The 20825-nt window shown below is 36.2% G+C and overlaps 1 protein-coding gene across 4 annotated transcripts; it reads left to right on the top strand.

The window, feature by feature from the left end:
- Positions 1-1455: 1455 nt before the first annotated feature.
- Positions 1456-15134, top strand: LOC135628770 (PTI1-like tyrosine-protein kinase 3). 4 transcript variants are annotated; one of them, XM_065135671.1, is made up of 9 exons: positions 1456-1675; positions 2803-2933; positions 8652-8896; positions 9052-9178; positions 9362-9635; positions 11739-11871; positions 14405-14491; positions 14687-14865; positions 14955-15134. In XM_065135671.1, exons 2-8 carry the CDS (start codon positions 2840-2842, stop codon positions 14831-14833), a joined length of 1107 nt encoding a protein of 368 aa, XP_064991743.1. In that variant the 5' UTR covers positions 1456-1675; positions 2803-2839; the 3' UTR covers positions 14834-14865; positions 14955-15134. The 4 variants fall into 4 exon arrangements, with proteins under 4 accessions (XP_064991743.1, XP_064991744.1, XP_064991741.1 ...); XM_065135672.1 differs by having other exon boundaries at positions 2800-2933; XM_065135669.1 differs by having other exon boundaries at positions 1486-1505.
- The last annotated feature ends 5691 nt before the right edge of the window (positions 15135-20825 follow it).

The following is a 20825-nucleotide window of genomic DNA, read 5'->3' as shown; positions in this document are numbered from 1 at the left end:
CCAATAGCGGAGGATCCATTAGGGTTTGACAGGGGACCTCTATAAATAGGAGGGATTCAGTGGTTCATAGGCCAGAGTCTTTACTTGCATTTCCTATTCTCCTCCACCTCTTCACCTCAGAGCAGGTCTAGAGTTTTGAGAAGCGTCGTCGTAGCCCAGTTGTGTAGATCACCGCTAGAAAGGAGGACGCTTGACTTCCTTCACCCTCTCCTAGAGATCTGCAAGGATTCAGGGATATATGACCGAATGAACCATCCACTTGGCCCAAAATAACTCCAACTCATGGCCAATGGACTCCTAATTGAGTTGGCATAGTTACACCCCAAAACTGACTCAATTAGACTTTAAACTTCGACCAAACTTAATTACATTTATGAAGCCTATGTTGTCTGGCACGTCATTGGTATATCCGATACTTCGTTCGATCCTTCAATACATTATCCTTTCATTCAGTGTATTGCCCAATTGACATATTGACTTCTTGTAACACCCGATTATCTTAGCATAATGTCCAATTCTTCTGGCCCAATGTTTGAACTCATGACACGAAGTCTATCCTCTAGTACATCGACCAATCATCTTACAGGATACTCTCCGACCCAATATTATATTCTGCTTCCATGATTCAAGTCTACGATCAAAATTTTTCCTACGTCACTTATCTTAAACACGTATTAATTCATAATTTTATCAATTGATTTCATTATCAAAATTTGAGATTAAACAAAGTTAATCCGAACTAATTTATTGTCCTAAACTAATTCATCAATAGAAATCGATTTTAAAAATTTTACAAATAAGAATAAAATTAATATTTATAAAAAATATCATTCAATAAAAATGAATAGTGGTGCATCACATGATAAAAAAATAAGAATGAGGCTGTCATTTGATAAATTGTTTTTTATAATCATGAAACTTGACCGGTGTAATAAATAATAGTCATCATAATCCGTTACAATCATTATAGCGGTGTATGCAGTGATCGGGTACATTGGTTGAATTCTTTTAAATTAAAATAGAGCTGTCGGGAGCCGGATGCCACGAGTCCCCAGGTTTCTGGTGGGCCAGCTGCCTTATGCCACGTCGTGAACAGACATTTAGACTAATACTTTTTACTCAAGTTTACATACCCAACGAATCTTCCTCCGTGCTTAATCGACGTCAATGCGGAGCCCACTGGGGCCCATAGCGTATTCTCAAAATAAGGAGAAACAACTCGTTGCCGCGCAGCTGTGCGAGAAAGTAGATGTATTTCTTTGGAATGTTGTTTCTCCATTACCGAAGGTACGTTACGACCGAGTGCAAGTGGGACCCGCACTTAGTTTCATCAGTGTCCAATAATGAGAAAGTTAAGCGCATGGGTAACCTGTGTCTAAGTCTTTTAAAACTAACAGTTGCCAACCTGGAAAGAAACGGAACAAGGGAAAAGGAGTGGCGCACGGCAAAAGGCTCTGCATGCGAAGAGGAGGAGCTCCGCTGGCGTGGCAAGCGGCTAGTAGGCGGTGACTCTCTTCTTCCTCCTTTTCCTCTCATCACCCTCTTCCTCGCCATTCTCGTCTCTCTCTCTTCCTCGCTTCCATTCGAATCCTAACCCTAACCCTATCCCCAACCTTGGGGGTGGGTGGCTGGCTGGCTGGAGCCGAGGAGGGTTCCCTTCTCTTATTTCAATCAGGTGATATTTCCCATCAAAGAAGGGTCCCATAATTCGTATTCTTGGATCCTTTATTGGGTTTTGAACGAGTTACATGGAGAGTATTTGCCGGAATCGGGCGATTCTTAGTTGTTCATTTGACTGCATTTGTTTGGATTTCTCTTTTTAAGCATTGGTTTTGCCGATCTTGTTATTTGGTTTGATTTGACGTGACCTGGTATTTGTTGGCGTATGCCCATTGTCTCTTTTTGTTCTGTTAGGGTCTTTTTCTTGGAGGCTTTCTACTGGGGTTCTTTGGTTGAAATCCGACGCTGGTGTGATTGAGCGAAAAGATTCCTGAAAGCGATTGGCTACACGTTTACCTGTTCTTGTCATCAACTTTTGTTTCTGCATGTTTCTGTTGTTAGATGGCGATCTACATCCATTATGATTCTGAATTAGCAAAACATGGTGGAGTTTATGGTTCCATATGCATCTTTTTTCGTATATTTTACCGATTGAAATTTGTTCGTATGTTTCTTTTTGGGTAACGGCTCATGTCCTCTAACCTTATCTTATTTGAGGATGAAATGCGATGACTCAAATATTATAAAGATTAAGAAACTACCTGTCTCTTGGTCCCAGTGAAGGGCTGAATTCGTCAGCAACATAGCGGTGTCCATTTTCTGCACCCTATGGTTGTCAAAGTCTCTGAATTGCCGGTATTGCATTTCGGGCAATTTTTTCATCTTGCTTTTCTTGTGCTCTTTTTTTCTAATCTTTATTTAATTTTCTGTTATACCGTCACTGGCCACGATCTTGTGCATTTACTACAATGTGTTTGTCAAACAGCAGATTTTATTGAATGGATCATGAGTCAAACAGAAGATTTTATTGAATGGATCATGATTGGGATAAGAATGTTGTCCTTTATGAATCATGATTTGGACAAAATTGTTCCGAGATATTGGTCTGTAGTCTGTGTATTAACCGTTTAAGTTTCTCAGAATTTGGGAATCTGTTTTGCATTCCATTCTCGATACTTATTTTACTAGAGAATATCAAGTACCACATACTTGTTTGCATTCTCACATTATAAAATTAAAGATATCTGGAATTTGAATTTCTATCATGTTCTAACACAATTTTTATGCCACTCCTCCTAGAAGATATATACAACACATAAAGAAGACAAAGAAGAGTAAGATGCGGCGCTGGCTTTGCTGTGCTCGTCATTTGGGCGGTTCTTACCATGCTCATGAAAATGAATACCTGACAAGCCCAACAGATGATGCATATGGTATATGGTTTGACGTGTTAAATAAACATACAAGAATTACTTTCTGTGAAGTATCCTGATGTTTTTCTAAAATATCTATGTTCTTGAATCTTCACCCTGTGCACTGAGATTCTAGATGGGCTAAAATAGATACCTTATGAAGATCTTTATCGTCATTGAATCTAGGGTTTAGTGGAGAGACATTTAAAGTGTATTTATCTAGTCCTTGTCACATGCCATGGCTTCTCTAAATCATCTACTTTGATCATTATATTAGTAGGTCTCTTGTTCAGTTTTTTCTTTCTAACTTCCTTTTTTCTTCCTCATTATGTCATATGATTTGCTTGTGCTCTGAAATCTGCCCCTTTTGGATTGAGATTCTAGAAGAGCCAAGGCAAATATCTATGAAGGTCTCTGTTGTCATTGTTAAAGGTGAGACATTTAAAGTGTATTTCTCTAGGTTTTAATCCTATCCTCGGTCCTTGTTGCATAACTTGTCTTCTTGAAATCATCTACTTGGATTGAGATTCTAGAAGAGCCAAAGCAGATATCCATGAAGGTCTCTGAAGTCATTGTTAAAGGAGAGACATTTAAAGTGTATTTCTCTAGGTTTTAGTCCTATCCTCAGCGCTTGTTGCATGTCTTGGCTTCTTGAAATCATCTACTTGGATCATTACACTAGTAGGTTTTCTTTTTCAATTTTGATTTTTAACTTCACTTTCACATACTCATTATGTCCTTTGATTTGCTTACATTCTGAAATCTGTGCCTACTGCATTGATATTCTAGAAGAGCTAAAGCAGAAATATATAGTCTTTGTTGTGGTGACTTCTAGAGATCCTCTACTTGGATCATTACACTAGTAGGTTTTCTTTTTCATTTTTTGCATTCTAACTTCCTTTTACACGCCCATTATACCCTAATGTCATGGATTTAGCTGGAATTGCCTAAGTCATGAGGCACCCTTGCGGCAAAGTCACAGACTTAGTTAGAGTTGCCTAAGCCATGAAGCACCCTTGCGCTAACGTCTTGGACTTAGCTGGGATTGCCTAAGTCATGATGCAATGTCGCGATATGCATCTGCAAAGGGTCAGCCAATTTGCAACCTCGCTCAAGTCTCGTAGGACCTATAAAAAGAGCAAGTTGATTAGTTTGAAAGTTAACGGCGGATAAGTGCTGATGTCTCGCGAAGAGGGAAGCTTTACAAGCAATTCAACAATCACTTTGAGTGCAAGAGAGAAAAGAGAGGAATGAGAAAATAAGGACTTTAGAAGGCAAAACAAACAATCACAAGTCCACAAACGATTGCTCACTGGGTGTCGGGTGCGATGGCAAGTTTCTGTCAAGTTAACGTGTGAACTTGTGTATGCCGATCAACGCCTAACACTACCCCGAAGCCCCATCCACCCCTGCGCCACCCGAGGGGTTCTAGGGGTCTGAGATGGCTAACATTTTGTGCATGACTACGGTCTGCAGAAAACATGTCGTGGCACACAAAAACGGAATCATTTTGGGGTAGTTTTGCCTAGCATGGTGAGCGGTTGCACTGTAGTGCTACGAACTATTCTTACTTACATTTTTTCAACAAAAACATACAAAACCAAAGCAAAACATGCTACCAAGCATCTGTACAAGCATGCAAAAGCGACAAACAGTTCATTGAGCGAAGATGTTGCGGGTGCGCGACGACCGTTCGTGGCACTATGCATTGCTTCTTTTTTATTCTTTTGCTTTTTATTCTCCTATTATGTTATTTCACTACTTGAATTTTTTAGCTTGTACTTCACTAACATAAACCACGATTTTGGTCCCTTCATAACCTAATATCTTGGTCTAATACCTTTATATTATTTGTCTTATGGGGTAAGTAATATTCCTTCGAGCCTGAAACTATTGTGCATTGTACTTATTTATTATATTTTTTATGATATAATCTATGTCACATCCTAGAATTTTGTTTTTCATATAATTACAACATCTTTTCATAAGTACATCAAGAGTCAAATAAATAAACATTATTTTATTAATATGTATAAATTATAAATATTATTATAATTTATTTATTCATTAAAATATAAATAAAAAATAGCCATAAGCCTTATTAAGAAACATAGTGATGTCAATCCAAAAATAAAATTCAATTGACTCTACCTAATGATAATGGAGGGTCTGTTTTTCACTGGAATTCAGTTTAGTGCTATTGGGAGGTTGCTTTGAAAATAAAAAACAAAACGAATAAATTTCGACAACACTAAGTAAGAACCCCTATAAGTTAACTATAAAACAAATACATGTTTAAAGGTCAGTCATCCTACGGATAAAGAGGCTTTATCCTACGGGATGAGTTTATGTTCCTAACAACAAATGGAGACAAACTCATATCACACCCCCAATAGCAGATGGAGTGGTGTCCCTCACCTGCCAAAGTGGGGACACATTTCTCCCAACAGTGGATGTAGGAACCATCCAATCGTCACGTATGACGGCCCACCAATCTTCGAAGGGAATCGTTTTACCTACCCTCAACAGGGAAATAAAATCATCTCATACTAGTCATATCCATATCAAGATGAAATAATATATTGAAACATTTTATTTTATCTTTCAAACATCATTAATGTCAAATAATATCAATTAGCTCTCAATTGGCTTGAATCATAACTCAATTGATCTAATTAAACTCTATTTAACAAGAACCTAATTGAATTGGTCTTTAATTTTTATTTAATCGATCTGGAATCACCTTAGGCTGGTATAATTTAGATTAGGTTGAGTTCAATTTAAGTTAAACATATTTGAATAAGTCAAACCGATTCATAATTATCTTGAATCGATTTAAACTGATCAAATCTGATTTGGTTCAATTAATGTTTAGGCCTAAATTAAATAAAGCAAGGACAATGGGCTATATTGCATGGCATTAGGCTAGGTTGGGCCAACCCATGTATTGGTCATGTGCACTGCACATGATTGTGCATGCACTATACCAAGTTGAGCCGGCCTAGAGCTCATGGATTGGTCATGTGCACTATACTTGACTACGCATGTTGGGCTAGGTCGAGCTAGCCTATAGGCTAGGACCTAACCTACTTCCTGGGCTTGGCGTGTTGGCTGGGTTTAGTCTATGAGTCATGGCTTGGTCTTCGAACTGATTTTAGCCCAAATACTAACCAATTCCCTCAATTCTTAAATATAGCATCATGAAATTATAATCAAACTATTTAACGATTAACATTGAGTCATTACAACATAATAAATAGTAGTAGATTAAAAATAAAATTGCATAAGGGAGAAAATAACATTTTTAATCATCTAGTATTATGCATGCAAAATAAAAAATTTAGAAACTGCATATAACATGAATAATTATCGCATGTATTAATCCAAAAATAAAATTTTAAACACTTGAAGGAATAAAAGAAAATTTTAGAAACTGCATATAGCATGAATAATTACAACATGTTTTAATCCAAAAATAAAATTTTAAATACATAAAGGAATAAAAGGAAATTTTAGAAACTACATATAGTATGAATAATTACAACATATTTTAATAAAATTTTAAACACTTAAAGGAATAGAAGAAAATTTTTATTTTTCAAGAAAGGCCAAGGAACCTATCTCTCCTTAGTACGATGTAACTCTTCGTTCTTCTTACTACTAAGCTTAGCTTGATGAGGAACGAACAAAAGGAATCCCTCTTCAGAGGAGGTGAGCACTTCACATAAGATTTTTTTTTATATTATTAATATTTATTTTATTTAATTTATTGACAAAAATAATATCACCCAACTTGGAATGTTAAATATTTATTTCCTAAATTTTATTAGCAAGAAAGGAAATGAAATAGTTATACTTAAATTGGAGGATTTGATTACAATCTAAGGTTTACAATTCTAGTTTGATGTTGACACCAGCTGATAGCTAGACCAGTACAGTTCAAGTGTGGACTGATGCACTGAGACTTGGTATGGGTTGGTATTGTTTGGACCAAGACATGGGGGAGAGAATAGGGAAGAAGGAGAAAAGTGGACTGGCAGAGTGTGAGGAAAAGGCGAAAGAGGATAAGAGGAGGAGGAGGAGGAGGAGGAGGCCGGCAAGAACGCATACCAGAGGTGGAAGAAGTGGTGACCCAGCAATGCAGTGAGTGACAACAGCGAGGTTGCGGGAAGGAAGAGACAGAGGGAGAGAGGAAAGAGAAAGGTGGAGAGAGAGGAGCATGGGGGAAAGCTAAAAGAAAATTAAAAAGATATATATGGTAAAGCCATAAAAGTATTAAAGGATAAGCATCTGAATCCTTAATATTTTTCAGCCTTCTGAGTGAGGAGGAAGGAGAAAAGTCGACTGGCAGAGTGTGAGGTAAAGGCGAAAGAGGATAAGAGGAGGAGGAGGCCGGCAAGGACGCATACCAGAGGTGGAAGGAGTGGTGACCCAGCAATGCAGTGAGTGACAACAGCAAGGTTCTGGGAAGGAAGAGAAAGAGGGAGAGAGGAACGAGAAAGGTGTAGAGAGAGGAGCATGGGTGAAAGCTAAGAGAAAAATAAAAAATATATATGGTAAAGCCATAAAAGTATTAAAGGATAAGCATCTGTATCCTTAATATTTTTCAGCATCTGAGTGACAACAGCAAGGTTGTGCGAAGGAAGAGACAGAGGGAGAGAGGAAAGAGAAAGGTGGAGAGAGAGGAGCATGGGGGTATTAAAGGATAAGCATCTGAATCCTTAATATTTTTCAGCCTTTGATTTGGAACAGTGAGACTTGTAGAAGAACCTTAGCTGAAGTTCAAACAATTTATCTTTGGGGATGAGATGACTACATTATGAATCTGCCTGTGGCTTCACTAAGTCATGAAATCTTGACCTTGTAGAACTATATACTTATGGGACAGTAAGGATGCAATGATGTAGAGCAGTAAGAGAAGTAGAGAGAGACCAAGAGAGCAAGAGTGGAGTGAGATTAGAGAGTAGAATAAGAGACTGGAAGAGAGAAGAAGGAAGTTTTTTTTGTTCAAATCTGAACTGTTTCATCCATTGTTAAGGTAATGATTCCCAAGAGTAACCTCCTAGACTTTCCTCCTTTGACTTCTAGAGAACTTCTAGGAGACCTAAACAGCTTTAAATACTTATCACTGCTTTAAAAAGAGTACACTCAATGACTCAATACAAAATTAGAGTCCCAAGATTAGCATCTAGAAAGATCAAAAGACTCTTTACTTTCCCACACAACTCTTACGAGTTTCTGGGCTAACTTTTTTTTGCTGATTTCTTTGCCTAGAATAAATTCTTCTATAATCCTTTCTGCTGATTTCTTTGCCTAGAATAAACTCTTCTACAATCTTTTATAAACTTAGATGGTTCTTCATCATACAATTTTTTTACTTTCTGATAAATGCGTTGTATATTCAGTAATAAGAATGTAATTTTTTTTTTTCTGTTTATGACAATCTTGCTCAGATGTTGTCATAAAATATGACATGATTGTTTATATATTCCTTGAGAAACTCTCAATTACATTATTACATATTCACTCAATAAATCAGAATATCACATGTATGATTTAGATGTAGTTACAAAATGTTCTATATATTGTTTTTCAGACATATATTAAACATCTAGATTGTTTACTCTTTCTTCTTTAGTTTTTTTGCAATATCTTGCTCTTGTGTGCAACTTTTTTTATTGTGCTGTTTCCTATGTTCCCATTGTTGCATTAGCTGTTATTTTCTTTTCTTTTGTCCAGGCATGCCAAAGTACTCTGCTGGTCCCAAAAATGAACCCCCCAAGGCACCACCTCCGATAGAAGTGCCAGCACTCTCATTAGATGAATTAAAAGATAAGACTGATAATTTTGGATCAAAGGCTTTGGTAGGTGAGGGATCATATGGAAGAGTGTATCTTGCAGTTTTAAACGATGAGAAGCAGGTGGCCTTGAAAAAACTTGATTCTTCATCAGAGTCCGAGACCAATGCTGAATTTTTGGCTCAGGTATGTCTTCTAGTAGAGTATTATTGCAAGAATTTCTCTGCCTCTTTCATCTTAACTAACAGACTTTGCAGGGCAATAAATAAGTCTCAATTCTGTTTACTGTCATTTGGTTGTGTGACCTTGAAAAGTTGACTTCCCACTGCTTTGAACATTAGGTTTCAGTGGTGTCGAGGTTGAAGCATGAAAATGTTGTAGAAATGTTGGGGTATTGTGTTGAAGGAAATCTGCGATTGTTGGCCTATGAATTTGCTACAATGGGTTCTTTACATGACATCCTTCATGGTATGATATGTTTTATTGCTATATATATCACATTTCTCATTATTTTGACAGCTCTTGGCATCCTTCATGGTATGGCATGTGCTGTTGCCATATATTTCAGATTCTTCTGACAGCCATTTTATATCATTTGGACTGTTTCTATTGTTCAAGAAACAAGGATTCTGACTCTTAGTAGAACTATAGGTAGAAAAGGAGTTCAAGGCGCACAACCTGGTCCCCCACTTGACTGGATGCAGCGTGTCAGAATTGCTGTTGATGCTGCAAAGGGGCTCGAGTATCTTCATGAGAAGGTTCAGCCTTCTATAATACATCGTGACATCAGATCGAGCAATGTCCTTTTGTTCGAGGACTTTAAAGCAAAAATTGCAGATTTTAATCTCCTAAATCAGGCACCTGATATGGCTGCTCGTCTCCATTCAACTCGTGTCCTTGGAACTTTTGGTTATCATGCACCAGAGTAATTACACAACTTGGAGACCCTAAGTTCCCTCAACATTATAATGCTCATATGTTTCATGATCCTTTTGTGTCCTTTGGCTGGCTTGGTTTTTTACTTATTCAAAGTTATGCACTTGTGATATGGTTTCTATTCAACTATGCTGCTTGTTGTGCTAGGTAATTGCTCTTGTAACAGGTAATATCTTTGTATTTATGTTAGTAAGGTGAACTAGGTCTTATAGCATAAAGTAGGTGATATATATATATATATATATATATATATATATAGAGAGAGAGAGAGAGAGAGAGAGAGAGAGAGAGAGAGATTTTAACAAGGAAAAGGTAGAAAGATGGAACATGAGAAGTTATGATGTGGGTTAAGTAGGTCAAAAATAACTATTCATGCTTTAGATGTATTAATCATAAAGGATTTGAAAGAAGGCTTCAAGCTGTTTGTTTACTCCATTGCATGTTGATGAGTATATGGAGTGATGTGACCATGTACTGGTTGTATTCAGTCATTATGTGTATCAAGACTTATGTGATACTATTGTAGGATTTGGATTGGGATGATACTTGGTTGAAACAAAAACCTTAGTGCAGCCAGTACCTATAGGATAGAAAAGGGAGCGATAGGCAAAGCCGGCAATAAGTTCTGATTCAGTGAACTTTTAGCAATCATGTGAAGAAAACATTATTTGTTTGTGAAGATCAGCAGCTTTTCCAATTACATATGGAGTAAACTTTCTGATTACAATTCTTTTGAGTCCTTTATCCCCTGGATGGCATTCAGTTTGATGTTTTTGAATTTCAAGGTGGTTTTGGATGTGGTACCTACCTAAGAAATCCATTTTTTTGTTAATTTGAGGGCTTTGATTGTTTCCACCATGTTGAAACTTGTTTTCAGATGATTTCTTTTAGAGATAAACCATGCTCATCCTGGCAACACTTTTATTGTAAGTAAATTGCATGTACACTCTTGTAACCAGGTTAAATGTGTTAGTTAAAAAAAAACACTTGTTACATTACAATTATGTGCTCATTTATTGGCTTCTTCCATGTTTGTAGAAAAGGATTTGATAGAACTTAGGCAGTAACAGAAGACAAGTAGTGTCCCATATGATAAGCAAATAAATTTAAAGTAATTAATATGTAGAATACTTGTATAATTTTATAACACAAACAATCTGCATTTGCAACTTCTTGGACCACATTGGTTTATCAGTGGCTTCCAATTGATTCAGATGTCTAATTGGATAGGTTAATCTCCTAATTCCTTGTATTTTACTGCTTGTTTTGCTTCTCCCTTGGGAATCGAATCTCAGATAATTATGAACAAGGGATCTCTAATTGAGGATTGGCTCTATGTCCTCAGAACATATAAAATGTTACTTCTGTGGCACTTGTGTTTTGAATGGTGGAATTATTTGTTGGAGAGAGTTTTTTGTCCAAACTTAAGAAAATATTCTGCTCCATAAGCCTTGTTAATCTAGTACGGTATATAGTTGAATAATTCATAGAGAATAATTGGCTGGCTTTAGTCATTATAGAGGTTGTAGCTAGTAGTGAAAGAAATGTTGAACCATGGTTTGCAGTACCGGTCCATACCGCCCGGTACGGGCGGTATGTATCGGTCCGACAGGCTTCCGGTACGCGGACCGCCTGTTACCGGTCCGGTACTGTAGCACTGTAGCACTGTAGCACTGTAGCACTGCTACAGTGCTCAGCACGCCTGAATATACCGCTCGGTACACCTGGGTGTACCGAGCGGTATACCGTACCGTACCGGTACCGAGCCCAGGTCGAAACTCCGGTACGGTACGGTATTGCGAACCTTGTGTTGAACCACCTCACTAGAATCAAATGGCCTAGCATCATTTATAAATTTGATCATATGCTGTGATAACAATTGTAAATTTCTGTCTTCATCAACAACATCTATTTTTTCTGTTAGACTTAGATAATTTTGTTTTACTAGTTGAATCTGTTTCTCTTGTAGCAACTAGATAAATCTTATCATGGAACTTAAAGACATGTTAATCTAATTTGGGCAGAAATACTATGCATGCTTAAATGTCATTCATATTACTTCTTTTAGTGAATAACATCAAAACTTATGCAGGTATGCTATGACAGGCCAGCTTACACAGAAAAGTGATGTATATAGTTTTGGTGTTGTTCTTCTGGAGCTGCTGACTGGCAGGAAACCAGTTGACCACACAATGCCCAGAGGGCAGCAAAGTCTGGTTACTTGGGTAAGAATTTGTTACTTAACTATTGGCTGCAAATTTTATCTCATCACTTGTTCATGCAATCTAAAGTATGAAGTCTCTGATGAGAATATACACATACATATTCTTATACATGTATGAAATGTTCAAAAAGCTTACAGTATTTTAAGTGCAGATCAATTTTTACTAGCACAACTTATGAATGATACATAGAACAGGCATACCATCTGATACACTTACCATACTGTGCAATCCTGTGAAAATTTGAAAATCTAGCTGGTATATATAGGTGCACTGGGTGGTTAACCTACCACCCTAGATGTTTCTATGAGACAGCTGTCACCTTTTTATTTTGTTTCTTTCTTTCCCCATTTATTCTCGCATGTTCTCTCTCTCACACTTCTCTTTTCTGCCAACTCCTCCTTTCCGTTAGTGGCCACTACTGCCTCCTCCTCACTCCTGAGTTGTTGCCACTTCCTCCTTTTCTCCACCACATTGTTGCCGAACTGATATGCCCAAGGACCTGTATCGGTTCCTGACCGAGAATTAGAAACTTATATGCATATATACTTATATATGTGTAGGTATATATACATTTATATATGTGTGTATGTGCACTCGTGTGTATATAGAGGATGAATCATAGTGTTGACTTCAATGCTTAGATTTGGTGTTCCGCCACAAAAATTGTGACTACATGATGGAGTAAGAGTGAGGATATTGGATCTGTATTAAATTCATCTGGAAATGACCAGGCAACTAGAATTGGTGAATTTTCAGTTGAGCTTGATCAAACTCACCAATCTGAGCAGGAATTTACTACCTGGGTGATTCCTGTCGATTCTTTGGCAGTGACGAAAAGAAGAAGCAAAGAAGATGGAGAGAGAGGAAGTGGTGTGGAGTAGTAGTACCTCTATGCCACCATAATCTCAGAAGAGCTTCTGCCGCTTGAAGCCTTGAACTAATGTTGTTGTGCTACAGGCAGAGATAACAAGAGAGGGGTGGGGTAGGGATGCAGTGTTTGAGAGGGAAGGAATTCAGCTGCCATCACACTAGTTGATTCTCCTGCATGTGCACAAGATAGTACTTGGGTCTCCAAGGAAGAATTGATTCTGTGCCAAATGGCTTTTACAATCCAGAGATGCGATTGGGGGGATAGAGATATAAAGATAAAAAAAATTAAATGAGAAGCGTTAAGAAGAGGAAAAGAAGATAGAAGTGAAGAGGAAAGAAAATGGATATTTTAATACTTAACAAAACAAGTTATTTTTAGATATCAAATAGAATAGCTGGCTGTAACAGTGTTTCTTAAGCATATAAACTGATATTATAAATTCACTTTAAATATTTTAAATTTGTCCTTATATCTTTGCCTATGTTTTGTATTGGTGCTTTTTTTGGTATCCTTGATTAGAAGAGTATGTGTCAAACTCTAAGATCCATTATCTATTTGAGATTAATATCCAAGTTCAATCACATAGGATGTTATTATGACTGGTGATGTTGTGTGATTGTGATTGGATTCTACAAAGATCCTAGAAGCTAAAATGCCTATTCCTTAAAGAGGACAAATGTGGAGCCACATTTGTATATTATTAACCTCTCCTAGGAATTGCACTGGAAAAAAAACTTCAGTATAGGAACCCTTTGCCAACCTCTTCAGGTTTGGTCAATTCATTGCTTTGAAACCTGTGACTGGTTATAAAACATTAAAAGAAACCTTTTGTCTAGCAAGAAGAAAATAATTTTCAGAACAAAGTCCTACTACATGCAGAAAAGAAAATAATGTCATTTGAAGTCACAAAATAACAGTATAACATCCCTGTTTTTTGGCTCTTTAATGCTCCATTATATGGAATTGAGCAGCAAGTTTTAAGCTAATTGTCTATTTTGTTCCAACATTAGTAGGTTAACATTTTTTGAATAAATAAGCATAGTTAAAAGTCATAAAATTACTTGAAATTACTGTGTTCTTTTTGTGAAATATCCAGTACATGGCAGTTGACTCTTGTTTCAGGGTATCTGTGTTCCTTCAGATGTCCATCTTTAAAATAATTTCTGCATTATGTAGTTAGTGATTCTGTATATGATCTTTCTTTAACCGTTTATGGAAACACTTATACATACTGGGTCAGTTAACCTTGTCACTCTAGCCTACTAATTGGCTAACTGAAGCCATTCATATGTTGGCCTCTGGATTAGCATGATGCACATAGCATATTGGCCTTCACAGTTAAGCAGGTTAAATAAATAGGTAACATGGTTGGTAGGGCACTTGAAAGAATGTTAATCAGTATCTTTTTCACAAGTAATTGGCCACTATGATATTTTCAATGTTTTAGTCTGTCGACAGAATGTAACTGACACCTTGTTATCTCATATCACTCTAGCTTTTACTCTTTGAATATTGAATTGATGCAGTGACACCATATCATGGTAGTTTTCTGTAATATGCCAATTTTAGCATCAGCTTCAGTCTAATGCCAGCATTACATATGGGGTATATCTGATGACATAACCAGTCTTGTAATGTCTATCTCTTCTCACCTCTATGCAGGCAACTCCTAGATTGAGTGAGGATAAGGTCAAACAATGTATAGATCCAAGAATGAATGGAGATTATCCACCAAAGGCAGTTGCAAAGGTATCCTGCGCCCTTTTTATTTTCATTTATGCATGCTTGATTCTCTCATGTTGGATGAGTGTGCACGAGCATTTGCACACATGCATTTATGTACTTAGCTTCTGCAAACCATTTAGTAAATTAAATGTTGTTCATTCCATACAGTCCAGATCATTTTTGTGAGATGCTAGTGAAGATTTTGTGTTATTTGTGCAGTTTGCTGCTGTGGCTGCTCTCTGCGTGCAATACGAAGCTGAGTTTAGGCCTAATATGAGCATTGTGGTCAAGGCACTGTCTCCACTTCTTCTAAGTAAACAAGTCGCTCCCCTTACAGCTTCAGATGCCCCATCTCTAGTTTCTTAATGATGCAGTGATAAATATATTCACAAAGTTTGGTATGTCATCATGATGTCAATTGATCTACACTTTTCCCAAACTGAACCTAGTAATATAAAATTGTCTGATTTCAAGAACTCCTATGCAGGTTGATTATTTGGTTCTATTACTCGGGAGATGTTCTTTTGTGGCATCATGTATGTAAGCTGGCATGTGTTCATATCTCTGTTTTCATTGCAAATTTGCTGTCTTGTGACTACATTGGATTATAACTGTAATCAATTGTACGTCATGTGCCAAACTCAATAAGATATTTGTTTGATCCAAAGGCTTCTTAATTTGTAATGCACTAAACGTAGCATGATGTGGCAGCCGAGGTGGGTGGTATACATGCTTTTGAGACCTTTGATGCCTTCAAACTGATATCTTACTGCATTCTTCAGCTTCTGAAGTAAATTAGGCGTTAAATCATCACTAGTTAGGAATTACTTGCTGTGAATGCACAATGTTTCGAAAGCCTTGGCAATAGAAAGATTGCTATGTAGTAGTGTCTCAGTTTAAGCTGGGAAATAATAAATCATGGTTTGATGAGACCTAATGAATGCATTTGGAATGCACAATTATTTGAAGACGTCATCCGAAGCCGCTGAATGCATGTATGCAATCTGCAGTGGATCTCCGAGTTGTCCTCAGACACAGAATTATCTTCATGTAGCCAATATTATTGCAGAACTCCTTTTCTCTGTAACTATTGAGTTTTTTTTTTTTTTAACACAATATTAATCATATTTCAAATATTTATTTATCAAACATGCAATTCAAAATCTTGATTCATAACCCACTTTTCGCTGGCATTTATAGATCTCAAAACCAACGCCAAAAGTTTCCGGTCCCATGCAAAACCACCTTTACCACCGCTGCAGAAGATTGGCCCGACCAATCTCTCTAACATCTGTCGACTTTCTTGAAAGCAAAAGACGAGGTCAAACTTGGAGTCGTACTCCAGTCGGTGGTGATCGATTTGTGTGCTTCAATTTGAATGGGTAGATGATGCTTTTCGACTATTGTGGACTTCGACTGATGGGTGCATCAGGAAACGGATTTGCAGAAATTGGTTCTATCGTTTTGCAGAAATAAATGCTCGAGTCTGGCGTGTGTACCGATGTGGTTTTGTAAAATGACTTGATCGAGTTCTCCTAATACCAAAAGGCGGTGAGTTTCACTGATCTTGGGATATTGTGTTTGATCAAATGGTGAGACAAAGAGCCAGACACCTTTGATCCAAATAAATGATCACTCGTACCAAGTGAGATGATGATGTCCAAAGTATTTGTGGGCTCCCGATATGGTGTTAGATCCAAAACTATGGGTATCAGAGGCACTATAAGAAAAATGGTGATTAGTCACGGACGAAGTTGTCACTAAAACTCACCATCAGTAAAAGAATCAGTGTCACCAGTTTTGGCCAGTGTAGGTCCCATGATTAAAACCTTAAGCAACAATTAAAAAATTAACTTGTCATTGAATTATTCTTTTTAGTGACAACTTCCTTTTGTGGCTAATACATTGAAACTCTATTAATAAAAATATATAAATTGATAAATGTATTGATAAAAACTTCTAGTGACAACATAATTAAGTTTGTCACTTATGCTTGATTCAATGAAAAGGCATTGGTAATTTAGTGGCAGACTTATCTATCACTAAAAATTTGAATAAATTTTTTTTTTTGTGTAACAAATTAGTCTATCACTACTACTTATTGAAGATTACTATTCATAGTCCCTTTTTACTATTGATATCCTATAATTATTAACAATCCTTTAAAACATAAGAATATTATTTTAATTTACAAACCCAATATTATCAATCTTTTTTTTTTTTTTGATAATCCTTTATTAGTCAGTCATCATCGACCCTCGTTGACGCCACTGGATGTCGTACGAGAGAAGAAAAATAATATGAGGATATTTATGTATATTTATAAAGGAATAGTTTTAAAATATTAAAAAAATTTAAAATAGTATTGTGAATAGTAAAATGAGGATTACAAATAGTAACATCCTACTTATTTAAATGAAAAGAACATTAGTGACAAACTATCTAGTAAAAATAATTTTATGACAACCCATCAATTTTTAATCATTTTAAAATCATATCAGAGTTTTCAATAATTTCAAGATTAAAAATATGATATTTGAAACTTCACATCACAATATTCATTTTGTCCAAAAATAATAATATTAGAGTTGATATAATATCAAGATCCATGTTATCTTTAAAAATATATATATATCAACATTATGCATAAAAGATTAAAAAAAGAAGAAGATATCTTCATGTCTTCATTCTTTTGCAGTCTCTTGTGCATTTGCATGAAGCCACAATTACATAATTGCATAAAGATAAATAGTTAGATTGATAATAAAAAAAATAAAATGAGATAAAAATAAAAGAAACTACGAACTGCAAGTCAAACTTTGATCCATACGATAATTCGTTTGTGCTTATCGGCAACTTCGCTCGGCAGATGTTTCTTCGGTTAAATAAGGTAAGAATTGAACTCCCATGAAATGAACTTTTCAGAAAGTGTATAAATAATTGAAAGCAGCCAAACAAGCATTTTTCACATATTTGTCAACCTTTGTTGGTCTCGGCCATATGATCGAACAATCTACATGCTCTTACAGTCCAAATTATGCATCCATCTAAATTTAACATATGTAATATTATAAACACAAAAGATATATATGTGATCAGTGACAATATACTATCACTAATTTTAGTATTCATCGACTAAAGTATAATTTGTCACAAACATAAAATTCTCATCATCTTGGAATAGAAAATTTTATTGATAACACTAGTTACAATTCGTCAGTAATTTATAAATACAAAAAATTAATGTTTTAATGTCAGATTATGTTTCATCACTAAAAATCTATTTAATGATGATTCAGTCAATAAATTATTTTTTAGTGACAAGTCTAAATTTATAAAGCACAAATCTCGTAGCTAATAAGGTGTTTAATTTATAGAGAATTTGAGAGAGTGTTCAACCATATTTTATTAGCAAAAGGTCATTAGTTTATGCAATAGGGAAACCTTTGACGTCAACCACACTTTTGTGCATAGATCATTAGGGTTGGCTAGTAGTACACCAAGATTCATTCGTTGATTTGTTCTTGACATATCTCATCGTGTGTCTCAGCCTACGCCCATTGAACTTTAAGAGGGGATGAGCATCTGAGTAGGGGCTAGCTAAATGACATACGACATAGATAATCATTGATAATGCAATATTAAGATTTGTTATATCACACTCGATGAGTTGAGGCTGGGTCGATGAGCATTGTTCCATTCTTTTTGTACTTTAATATATTTATTTATCCAATAGGATTCATCCTCGACTTGAGAGTTCTAAAGTTGAGGCATGGGCAATTTCGTAGTGGCAGCATAGCTTGATGCTATCCTTGTGAGCATTTTAGCATGTACATTCTCTTCTCGAGGCATCTATAATATTTTGGTGAAGCAAGTGATTAGTTTATGCACCTCTAATAGATATCCTATCATGGATCTCAAAAATCCTTTGAGTTAGATTGACAACAAGTTGGAAGTCATTGAAGATTACCAACTCCTTCACAAGGTTGCTCTTTGTGAGGTAGAGGCTCGAGAGAAATATCTTATATTCGATTTTGTTATTGGAGATCTTGAACTTGAACCAAAGGATATTCTCATAGATTCACTTGGGGCCCTTAATGATAAGTCCAGCCCTTTTACTGTTAGAAGTTGCTGATCTATTGACAAGGAGTGCCTAACCCCAAGATGCATAATATTCATTGAGAGAAGGCATGGTTTAGCTCTAGGTCAAAGTTTTCTAATGCTTGAGTTTTGACCATTGCTGCTTTTAGAGTATATCAAATGTCAAACTCCCTTAACTCGATCAACCATCTCGGTGATCTACCTAAGATGTTGAGCTAGGAAAGGACTCATCACAATAACTGATTAGTCATAACATATATGATGTGTGCTTGGAAGTAAGGTCGAAATATCCTTATTATCAACACCATTGCATAGGCTTATTTTTGATATAGTAAATGGGCTAAATCGTGTAGAATATGACTAATATAGTAAATAGGCTTCTGGTTGCCCCCATCCTCATGTACAAAGATTGAGATGATAGTAGAGGTAGTAGTAGCCAGGTATAAGTAAAAGCTATCATTTGGGTCGAGGGAGGTGACCTATAATAGTTTGCCAAAGTACTCCTTCAAATTGTTGAAAGTCATTTGGCATTCCTCAATTGCTAAACCTATTCTTACTGATCTAGGCAATTTCATGTATTGGATTTTTTTTTGCCTTCAATCTATTCTTGAGAATCTATTCTAGAGATTCTTGAGTATTTAAAAATAAAATATACTAGTCTCCCAATTGAGAAAGGAAGTGATTTAACGTTGTAAAATGACCTACCAATTGCTAAACCTCACTTACTGATCTAGGCAATTTCATGTATTGGATTTTTTTTGCCTTCCTAGGATTTACATTGATCACTCTCTGATGTATTATGAGCTCATAGAACTTTCTTGAGTTAACTACAAACGTACATTTGGCTAGGTTGAGTTACATCTTAAACCTCTTTAGCATTTTAAAAGTTTTAGCTAAGTTAGCCAGATGCCCATCAATCTTCTTGCTCTTCACTATCATATTATTGATGTATACACAATTTAAGACTTAAACATCTAATTCACTATTCTCTAACAAGGAGCATCAACATTCTTCAAATCAAAAGGCATAACCCGATAATAATATGTGCTAGTCATAGGTGCCTACAAGCCAATTACGTGAGTGATGACACGTATGACATGATATGTACTTTTTTTACTTATTATATTATTTAATATTTTATTACTTTATATTCATTGTTGCATATATATATGGTAATGTCCATAGATACGTGGAATGAGAATCGGATCGTGATGAAATCACGATAATGAGACTGATTCACCTTTAAACACAAACTCTAAATAATCTCGATCATAGGTTATTTAAGAAAGATATTGAGATAACCGGACAGAATAGTGTGTTGTATACCCATCCATATGATGGAGGCAGTTAGTCTCATAGTTTCTTGTGTGAGGACGCTAGGGATATAGTGTAGGTGCTCATTGGAGAATGAGTTCATTGATTGATCCACTCATAGAATGCTAGATGGTTAAAGATGCATTATTGTCAAACAGTAATTTTGTCATCCTAGTGGTGTATCTGGTCCTTAGACTTGAGATACCAAAAATGTCCTGTATGAGTACTTCACTCTTTGATACCGAACTTATAGGTTTGGACGTTTCAGATCTAGCACAACGGTCATCGGGAATGACAACTAATCTTATGAGGGCTATTAAGTGTCAATAAAGAGTCATCATCTCTTGGTGTAGTGAGAGAAATATCATATGTGTTCTTGCTCAAGAAAATCCCTTGCTAGAGTCATTCGGATTGAGAGACAGAGAGTTCTCCGGGAGAATTAGATTAGAGCGAGACTCGAGTAGAAACTATATGAATATAATAGCACTATACCCGAAATATGGTCTCTGAGATATTAGATAGATGAGGGACTATAGTTATATGGTAATTGAGGATAGAAATATCCAAATGATTGGATTCCCCTGTATTGTCTAGGGACTACGGCATAGTGGCCTAGTCGATGAATCGATTGAATGATTATGGAGATAATAATTCAATGAGCCAGAAGGAGTTCTTATATGTATGACTCATGACCAACTCAATATTAGGCCTAGAGGGTCACATACATATGGTAGGTGTTGCGACGAGTAGAAGTTCGGATATGAGATATCCGTTGGAGTCCTTATCTTATTGAATATCCAATAAGCCTCTCAATTATTGGATCCTATGGATGAGATTCAATAAGAATCAATAAGAGATTATTGGGTAGAGGCCTACTAATTTAAGTGCTTGGATAGTTAGATGGAGATCGAATACTCATTATGACAGGATCTATTATGGTTAA

The sequence above is a fragment of the Musa acuminata genome, chromosome BXJ3-1 (genome assembly GCF_036884655.1).
Source record: "Musa acuminata AAA Group cultivar baxijiao chromosome BXJ3-1, Cavendish_Baxijiao_AAA, whole genome shotgun sequence".
Classification (NCBI taxonomy): Eukaryota; Viridiplantae; Streptophyta; class Magnoliopsida; order Zingiberales; family Musaceae; genus Musa; species Musa acuminata.
Note: the sequence above shows the minus strand (reverse complement) of the source record. Positions and strands in the feature narration are given on the sequence as shown.